Below are 10352 nucleotides of genomic sequence, written 5' to 3' on the forward strand. Positions count from 1 at the left end.
ACACATGTACTCTCGAATTCCCTTTTATACGTTGATGCCAGGGATGGAACTCGCGGCAAATCTTCATTTGTGTTACACTTGTGATAATCATTTCAATTGGTTCCATTTCCCTTTTCTTCATAATCTGTGTACAGTACTGTGTATGATTGAATTTATAAAATAATATTTTTATCATCATTTTGCACTCGCGTTTTTAGACATTACTGTATCTTCTATGCCCACTAGCATCCTCTTTAGTGGCGACTAACAAGTGAGGACTCAAAGACTAGACAACATAAGGTTTTTTTTTTCGAGAACTCTTAAGTTTTAGGACGTGCAGTAAGCAGGAACCTAAAAATCAGTAGGAATAAAATCTGATCATATCATTGCACTGAATATAAATGATCAGACTTAATTCCTACTCATTCTTAGATTCCTGTTTATTGTACATCCTAAATTATAGTAATCATTTAGGATTCTCGAATAAAACAAAATGAAGCTGTAGATATTTTAACCCGTAATATTATAAATACATTAGTTATCCTGGTTGTAACGTGCACATACTGTTTTAATCATTTTCTTTTAAGTTAGGGTAACTAAAAGAAAACGAAACTACAGATTTACAAGAGGCATAACTTTATCAGTTTTATACAAATAAAATCTACTTTGGCTATGCTAAATTTTCTGATAATACTTTCAGTGCCCAAGGAGTTCAACAGCTCATGTTCAATCGACAATAGACTCAACTTGTTCAGTCTGTCTTGGCAGAGTTTCTCAGGTCATTTTTTATTCATTTCAGTTTTGAGAATGACCTTTCACCTGCATAATTTGAGCACAGCATGCAAAGATGTATTTTGAATAGAATGTTCACATTTACGAAGGTATCTACCATAGGTTGGAGGAAAGTGAACATGAACAGCTCTTGGTTATTGTCATAGATTTTTTATAATAATAATAGGTAGGTCTAGGTGTGAATTACATGAAAGTGCTTGGGAACTTCGTGTTTTCTTCTTTCCTTGTGGTTATCAGCATATATATATATATATATATATATATATATATATATATATATATATATATATATATATATATATATATATATATATATATATATATATATATATATATATATATATTATATTATATTATATTATATTTGTGTTTCTTATATTTCTTACCATAGAGTTCAATACATTCACACTGGTTACTTACAGGATTTTACGGTGTATCTAAGCATAAATTCACTCCACCACCCGACATCCCATGATATATTCTTGATAAATGATGATTTAATGGGTTCCATTAATTTCCAACATCAATCTAAGTTATTGGTTATACTTTGTCACAACCAATCATTCATTACCTTTAGTAATAATAAGATAGGTCACAGATATGGGCCGCTAATTGCACTTACATTTATTTGTCAAGCTTCCATACAATGATTTACAATTTGCATGGATAAATGAGTCACTCGCATTCATGCCGTAATAAAATTTATCTTCTAATGAGGGAATTTTCAACTTGGGGGGGACACGTGTGATTACTCTACCATAGGTTTGACATAAGAGAGCCTTAATTCTTCAAGTGATACATTTACTGCCAGACTGCATTGTTCTTGTTTCAACCAGGCTTCTCCACATGATCTTTCCACGGGGAATATCAATAAAAACTTGGGTTACCACACATAGTCTTGCGTCACTGACAGTGATTGTAGACGGTTGTCGTGGCAAGGAGAACTGGTAAGCGTGGCTTGATTAACCACTTAGGTTCAATAGGCCAGCATGGATTGCCTTTGCCGCAACCAGGCATCCACACATGATCTTTCCACTGGGATAACAATCCTTGCTTAGCACACTTAGTCTCGTGTCGCTGACTGTCCACAGGAATGGGTGGCGGTGGAGGGCTCTGTGTGGTGTCCCGTTCCCTTCAGGAGGGAGAGGGTGGGGACAACGTCTTAACTAACCCATGGCCTAGGGGATACTACTAAAAATGTGGTTTTGGGCGTGAGACGATGAACAGTACAACACTGTCTCAATCACCTCCCCCTATAGACTTGCTAACATACCACTAATGGAATGATGATATCGTATTCATGGCTCTAGTATAACAAACGTTGTAGTTGGTTGCGTGGGTAAGCCTAACGCAACCCATGACAGTTATGATCTTTGTCAGATTCATGAAGGCAAATACAGTATCTGGATCTCAAAAGAGTCCAGACAGCTGAACCAGCTCATCACTGAATGACTCTTCACCGTCTCTAGGATAAGCTTCCACCAAATTGGTTGCTGCTTTGCTAATATCAGCACTTGACAGATTAGCTAAATCTGAGAAAAAAAACTTGTTGTACAGCTCTTCATAAGCCTGTGACCTCCTTTGAAAAGCACTGACAAGGTTGTCCACAATGAGGAAAAAATGTTGCCTGAATTTCTCCCTCAATGATCTGGGATTACTTTCTGATGTTCCATCTGCAAATCTGTCGCTTCAGCTTTTCAATCCTGTATATTGTATTCTTTCCTTACTACACAATGTCTTTCCTCTTGCTTCATCTTGTCAAACTTGAATCTCTCCTCTTGAACAAAATGCTTGAGAGATTTGTAGAGCTTCATTGTGATGCTTAGAATTATACACTCTTTTTGCAAACTGATGTTAGTTGCTTGACCCTTACAGAACAGTTCTCCAGAAACACAAAATTAGGGTAAATTCTAACGTGTCCATCGTTTTCTCAAGACTGCCAACTATGGCCGTTGTGTCAACTTTCTGAGATCTGTCTTTTTCTATTGTTGACAGACATGATTTGATAGCAGTGTAGCCTTTCAGGACTGCATTGACTGCATCATGTCTGGCTGACCAGCATGTATCTGAGTGCTTGTGGATGCAGAAAAGAAAGTGTAGACTTTATTTACAAAGGAGAAGAGATTAACAGCTTCAATACAACAGGAAACCTTCCACCTCTCCAACCAGCATGGGGGAATGTGCACCACAGGGGACACAATCAGCATACAGTACTTGCATTCTCTTTTGATCAATGCCTGTAAACCCTGGTACTTCCCTCTCATATTGGCTGCATTAGCGTATGACTGACCACTACAATTTCCGATGTTAATGCCTTGAGAGGCAAAAAATTCAAGAATAAGTTCAGCCTTGCTTTCTCCTGGATGTGAGTGAAGAGGGATATACTCTATGAATATCTCAACAGGTTCCTTACTATTCACATACCTAACAATGAGGGTCAGCTGATCTATATGGGTGATATCAGGTGTAGAGTCCACTGAAAATGAAAAATATCTTGCATCATTAATCTCTTGCATTATCCACGAGAGCATCATGTCACCAATAATATCTATCAGGTCTTCATAGATGGTTTTTGATAAATATGAAGGTCTCCCAGAACCTTAGTCAGAGTGTGTTTTCAAATGTTCTTCAAAAAATGGGTCATACTGAGCCAGCAGTTAAATCAGCCCAAGGAAGCTTTCATTATTAACTGAGCCAATATGCTCATTTGTTCTTCTCAGAGTAAGACCATGCACAGCCAAGAATTATAAAGTGCTGATTATACATTTTAGGACTTTTTGCCAATACTGACACTCTTCATTGAACTGTTGGAGTAAGACAATTCAGCATTTGTTTACATTTCAGTACAGTATTTGTATAACTGGCATTTTTCATGATACAGATATCAAAATACTGTACATGCACCTGTATAAGGTTGAGGTTAGAGGGGTCACAGGGGTCACTATCTTTTGTACACAAAATTATGGTGAAATATTAAATTTTTATAATACCTGTACATGAAATATTTTTGAATGGCCCCTTGTATCTTTGTGGCCCGGGGCCATGGCCCCAATGGCCCCTTTGTAAATCCGCTGATTGAATGATAATGATGCCATATCCTTGACCAATTGAAACATGAAAAAAAATGTTGAGCTCAGTTGTACAGTACTGTACCTATAAAAATTGCAACCTGCCAGAGGTTTGGGGAAGGTTAGTAACTTAGTAACCCAATAAACCTTTATAAAAGTAAACATAATGTTGAAATTATCATTTGTGATGCGCATGGATTTCATATACGTACAGTTCTTATTAATCAAAATGGTTTTTTTTATATCATCAAACATCTCAAATTATAAATAAAGTTTATTCCAAATGTATATTTAATTGCAAGTTTCTTTTGCAATATATTTTGTTCAGCATGATATGTCAGATTAACAAAATGATATGATTAATGATTCACATATGATTTGTAGTGATGAAAATTAAAACTTTTAATTGTTCGTATTTTTCTTAAGTACTGTAAATACAGTGCAGTATCTTGATTGTGACATCATGTATAGTAGGCAAACCATCTACTATGTGTAGCTGAAACATGACTCTGTCTATTGCTGACAGGAAATATAATAAATATCTCACCTTAGCATGTGCATATTCAAGTGACTCGAGTAAATAAGTAGACTCCAATTCCAAAATTATATTCATGCTAACTTTTTACACAGTTTAGAGGTAGAGACATAAGTCATAGTTTCTTATAATCATTACCTCTTATAATAGCTGCAGCAGGAACGCCGAAAATTGATGGCAGAACTGGAGGAAGTACGTCGTGAGCGAGATGGCCACCAGAGTCAGACAGAACAGCTAAGGCGAGAGTTAAGCTCCCTCCGTACTCAGCTTGAAGAAACAGAGTGGAGCCTTTGCCAGAAATCAGGTACAGTGTCTAATTGTTGTTGTTACAGTATAATGTTATTACTGCACTTCAACAACTGAGGTCTTTAAGTGTGTTGCAAGGTTAGTCATTAAACTGTTTCTTCAACAAATAAAATTTTTGGGATAAAACTTTTAAATATATTTAGTGTTAAGCATGTCAAGAACTGTAATGCTAATACTGTACTTTATATTTTCACAAAACCTAGGAAAAAGTGATTTCTACTTATTATTGTTCTCTTCTTATTTGTTATTTGTTAATTCAACGCCCATTAAAATGATTCTCACTTGCATCCAGACCTGTATTAACCATTAACCAATAAACAAGTTGGGCCCTGGGTCCTACCTTAAGGTGGCTGTTTTTGGTATAAATAGCCTCTTTTGAAATGTAAAATTTTGTTGTAGCAACAAGGGTATTATCCGAGATATATGACTGCCCAAGTGCACCCATAATCTCTGAATCAATTGTTCAACAAATCCATTGGATAATCCAGACCATTCCAAATGATTCCTTTTCAAGAGTCTTGTGACCACCACCAATTTTTTTTTTTTAATTTCGATGTAAATCTGAAGTGATCCCAAAAAGTTGCAACTGCATACTGTATAAAGAATAGCTTAAACCTTAAGAATTAAAATTATTACCATGTAAAAAGAAAAATTCAAACAACAAGGCTTAGGCAAAAATTTGGCTACACGAAACCTCATTGATTTTTTTTACAAAGTTGTCAATAAAAAATATATCGAAATCCAAGTGCAGGTGATTGGTAACCCTGGTCTGATGAACACTTGGGGTGTAGTAGCAGGACTGAGCAGGCAGTCTTTTGCATCCCACTGACTTGAGAGGCATTGATATACAGTCCAGTACAGTACTGTAATGCAGAATATACAAGATTTGCAGTGGAAATTATAATAGTGTATAAAATTTTCTGTTTAAATCCTTGCAATATGGCACCAGAAAAAGTTTAGAAACCCAAAGGTTTCAGGGTGAATACTGGGTGGGTCTTTGTATTCAGGTCAGATGCAGTTCATATGCTTGCCAGCCTAAAAAAAGGGGAGGAATATTTTATTTTTTTTAAATTTTGGCTCATTCCAGGGCCCAGAAAGTCCTTAACATAGCCCTACCTGCTTATTCTGTATGCCTCACTCTGAAGAGAATGCCGTTTTATTAGAATAGCGGAAACACTAAGTTTATTATAAGTTTCCCTCTTAATATTACTGTACTGTATTATACTTTTTGTCCCCATTACCACCTTCTTTCAACTACCTGAGACAGTACATCGTATTAATGTTTACTGGTAGATATGTTATTATTTATAAGCCATCTTTAAATTGAATTGATTTTTATTTGTATAAATCTCCTTTCAATTACTGTACCTGTACATGAATTTCACTAATAAAGTTCTTACCTTTACAGGTGAAATATCTCTGCTCAAGACTCAGCTCAAAGACTCTCAAGGCGACCAGACGACGCGAGGACATGAGCTGTTGCACTTGCGAGCCCAGGTTCGTCAGTACCAGACAGAGGTTGAAAGACGTCGTGCAGAAATCAATTCATTGCATGATCTAATGGGACAACAACGACGAGAATCGGGTGACCTTCGCTTACAACTAGATCAGGCTCAGCAGCAGCAATCTCAAGCCAGGGCACATGATCAAGATCTTAGCCTTCAGATGGACAAATTAAAAGCTGAAGTTGAAACTATGAAGAGGGAAAGTGAACTGCAAAGACAACAGTTCGAAGAAGAACGTTTAAGATGGACCGAGGAGAAAGAACGAGTTATACGCTACCAAAAACAGCTGCATCATAACTATGTTGCTATGTTTGGCCGTAATCGTCAGTTGGAAGAAGAAGTTGCAAGACTGACAGGAGTACCACTGCCTCCCATGAAGAATCTTAGTCCTCCAAAACTACCTGCAATGTATGCAGACATTCGAGATGCTCCTCCAGTGCAACAAATTTCAAGTGAATCTCGGTGCTGACAAGGTCCATGGTGAAATCTGGCTATTGTGGTATGCTGGTCATGTGTACAGTAATGAAAATGTGACTGATACTTGAAATTGTACAGTTTTAGGGTAATACCTCAGTGTTGATGAAAGGATATGTACATTTGGTAAACAGAATGGCAGGAATGTGATGTTTTTTTGCAAATGATTACCAATTTAAGAATAGATTCCTTGCAATATGGTGTATTTCATGTTTTCAGAAGCATTGCACTTAAAACATTTAATTGTTCATTAAGATTGAAAAATAAAGTGCCTGCGTGTATTGCTTTTTTATCCTCTGGGAAATGGTATTGCATTTTAACAGTTTTAATCCTACATGATACACTGAAAATTATGTAGGTATGTACAGAATTTGCTCCAATGCAACAATACAGATTTTTAGAAAACTGTTCCATCAACTAACCAGAGGTCTCCACAAATAGAACAAAAAGTCACTCCTATCATATTCTGCCCTTTTATCAAGATGCCTCAGGATGTGTGCGTGTATCAGATCTTGTAAATTCTTTCTATATATTATTATCTTTTTGTCTTCCTCCATACAAAAATATAAGTAGTCAGATTTTTTTCTCTATATTTTGTAGAATAGAGCTTGGTCAATACTGTAATCTGAATTAAGTTTGATGTATAATTGATTTCATCTTGGAAGACAAATGTAAATTTCCTGTACAGAAATCTTTAAATGAATATTAGAATTATTAAGCTAGGAATATGCAGTTTGATTTAGTTTCTAGCCAAAGGTTATGTTTAGTTGGAATGTTACTCCTCTACATTTAAGAATGATGTAGCTAATTGATTATGTATACAATATACCTTCAGTCATATCTATCCGGTTGTTTTTTCTAGCTTAGATCTTATTACTAAATGTGTTATTTATTGTATATGACAAATTAAACACAATGTACCATAATTTAATGGGCCTTTTAGGGGTTAGATACTTCTTTAAAGGTAATGTATTTAGTTTGCATTTTAGTCTGAAGTTCCTTCATTAGTCATACAAGATTTTAACGAGTTCATCATTTGACATGATAGAGTGTTCTGTATATATATATATATATATATATATATATATATATATATATATATATATATATATATATATATATATATATATATATATATATATATATATATATATATATATATATATATATATATATTATTTTATTACACTTTCATGACTTGAAATATAGGTCTATATATTATTAAATGTAAACGAAGTTGTTCCTTCCTTCAGTGTCCTTTTATAATATTTAATATTTCTGTGTGACATCCTTTAAAGGTGTGAATCACCTTGAGTATTTCTCATGTAAATATATGCCAGGGTGAATTTCTTGTCATTACTTAATTTTCACTTTGTATTCCTTGTCTATTTCAAAATGTTGCATTTGCTGTGTGTATGAATTTATTTTAACCTCAAGGATTGACCAAACTACTAGTGGGAATTTTTGCAAGAACATCAATAATTCACCAGCTTTGAGCTGATGGTTTCACACACTTCAGTAATGTGTGTTTATATGTACTCTACTTAAAATCGATCATATGAAACTCCAGCCATATGCTTGATGTTTGTTGGTAATCTGGATGGGACATTTTATAACTCTTAATTAAATGATATATGTAACAGAAAATTGTATTATTTGTTTGGTGTATTATCTCCAGGTTTTGTTTAATGATGAAAACCTGTAATGCAAAAGCTTCTCCACTCTCTCAGAATAACACCCAAAATCTGAAAGAAGTGTGAAGGAGTTTGCACAAATAAATGAGAATTATAATATATTATTTTCTAATTTATTCCCTAAGCTCAAACAAAATTGTACAGTTTCATGCTATTATATTATACTCTTAGACCCTACTTATTTTATCATTGTAACTTGAATCCCTTCCCACCTACATACAATAATGTGGACTTTATTGATGTGGATAACAACAATAACAATATGGTATTAATAATAATACTGTACTTGTAGTAATAATGGTATTAAATAATAATACAGTAATGATAATACAGTAATAACAACAATACAGTAATACCCCGCTTTACGCGTTTCAGTTTTACGTGTTTCTACATTTACGCGGAACCCCGCCAGAACCGGAATTCCCACTTTACGCGGTGCATCTACTCCTATACGCGGGAAGCGGCGCAGGCAGGGTGCGCACAAGGTCGCCCAGTCGTCAAAACATTACCGAGTTCTTCACCCGCCACCCACCACAGCTGGCCCAAGTCAGTGATAGTGAGGAAATGGACTTATATGGAATTTGAGGGGTTTGACAAAGAGGCCCTGCAAGCCTCTGTGGTTGATAGTGATACAATTGATACAAGTGATACAGGTGAGGGCCAATAATCTGCCCTCTGCCTCGGAACCAACCCTCCATCCCCGTGTGCCCAGCCATCTTTTCTACTAATGTAAGCGTTAAAAAACCTAATATTATTGATATTTCTTATAATTATTAATTGTGTGTGCATACCATCATAAAGTTTAGATGTTATTTTTACTACAACGTAGGTATTGTCTGAAAAAGTGGAGTTTGGGGGTCGGCCCAATCTCTATTTCAATTAATCCCATATGTTCTGTTGTTCAGTTTACGCGTTTCCTGCTTTACGCGGGCCTCCGTGGGTTCAATTGACCGCGTAAAGCGGGGTTACGCTGGTAATAATAATTATACAGTATTAGTGTACAGGTATTAATCTACAGACAGTATTGTTATTACTGTATGTCAATACAGTATTATTTTAACTTGCCTCCTTTCCATTATAATACAGCTTGTAGTCTATATTTCATTACAATTGACTGCATGGAATTCTTAGCCTTTTGTATATCAGACAATGGTTGCTAAGCCATGCCATATTCAATACAGCATCTTGCTACAGACCAACCACTCTCTAACATCTATAACAATCCAGTTTCTGAGCTACAGTTAGCTACGTGCACTTCCTATTGGGTGCCATCACCACACAACAGGCACAGAGCACAACAAATCTGGTGCAAAAAGTCACAAAGCACAAAATACCTGCTCATGAGAAACAACAAAAGGGCACAATCGACGGGTAGCAAAATGTTGTGTCAGTTTTTAGCAGCAGGGAAGTAAACATGGCATCCAGACTGAGGGAGAGAGACCAGACAGGAATTTACCACATCCAGACGTCGTCCGAACCAACAGAAATCCAGATCTGAGAGGTCCAGAAGTGTGAGGGTAATTGAGTACCAGCAGCAAACCTGCAAATGAATTATAGTTGAATTATGTCTTTTGATTATGTTTTCCCTCTAAGCACTTAGCAGTAGTCTTATCCCTAATCACTTTTTGTATAAATCTTGTCAAGAATTTGCCTTTCAGAACTGTTTCTGATACCTTTCTATGTTACCCCATTTTGGTTGAAAGACCTTTCAAAAGTTTAGAACACTGAACCCTAAAATTTTCACCATGTTTTCTCTACTATTCTTGCCACACGTTTGCCTTTCACAACATTTTGATATCTGAACATGTGTTTCTCTGTTAGGGATTTATCTTGAATTGGAAAATACCTTATCAATGAAGGTGACAAAATGACTTTGTCTACTACTGGTGGAACCATTTGCTGTGGACTCCCACTCAGATGATTGAAAACATTGAATGTAAGGATGATCCTAACAGCCCTTGGTGCACCTGGCTCACGTATTCTGTCTTGATATTCATCA

At 35.8% G+C, this 10352-nt stretch overlaps 1 protein-coding gene across 4 annotated transcripts in view; it reads left to right on the plus strand.

Moving 5' to 3' along the window:
* Positions 1-8452, plus strand: part of LOC121867179 (putative uncharacterized protein DDB_G0271606) — a 183416-nt gene extending 174964 nt beyond the window's left edge. For all 4 annotated transcript variants that reach the window (XM_042366968.1, XM_042366970.1, XM_042366969.1 and 1 more), the window contains 2 exons: positions 4525-4678; positions 6089-8452. In XM_042366968.1, the coding sequence (XP_042222902.1) occupies positions 4525-4678; positions 6089-6654 (720 nt within the window). In that variant the 3' untranslated portion in view covers positions 6655-8452. The remainder of the gene's footprint in view (positions 1-4524; positions 4679-6088) is intronic.
* Positions 8453-10352: the final 1900 nt, after the last annotated feature.

Source organism: Homarus americanus, unplaced genomic scaffold (assembly GCF_018991925.1).
Source record: "Homarus americanus isolate GMGI-L3 unplaced genomic scaffold, GMGI_Hamer_2.0 scaffold6317, whole genome shotgun sequence".
NCBI lineage: Eukaryota > Metazoa > Arthropoda > Malacostraca > Decapoda > Nephropidae > Homarus > Homarus americanus.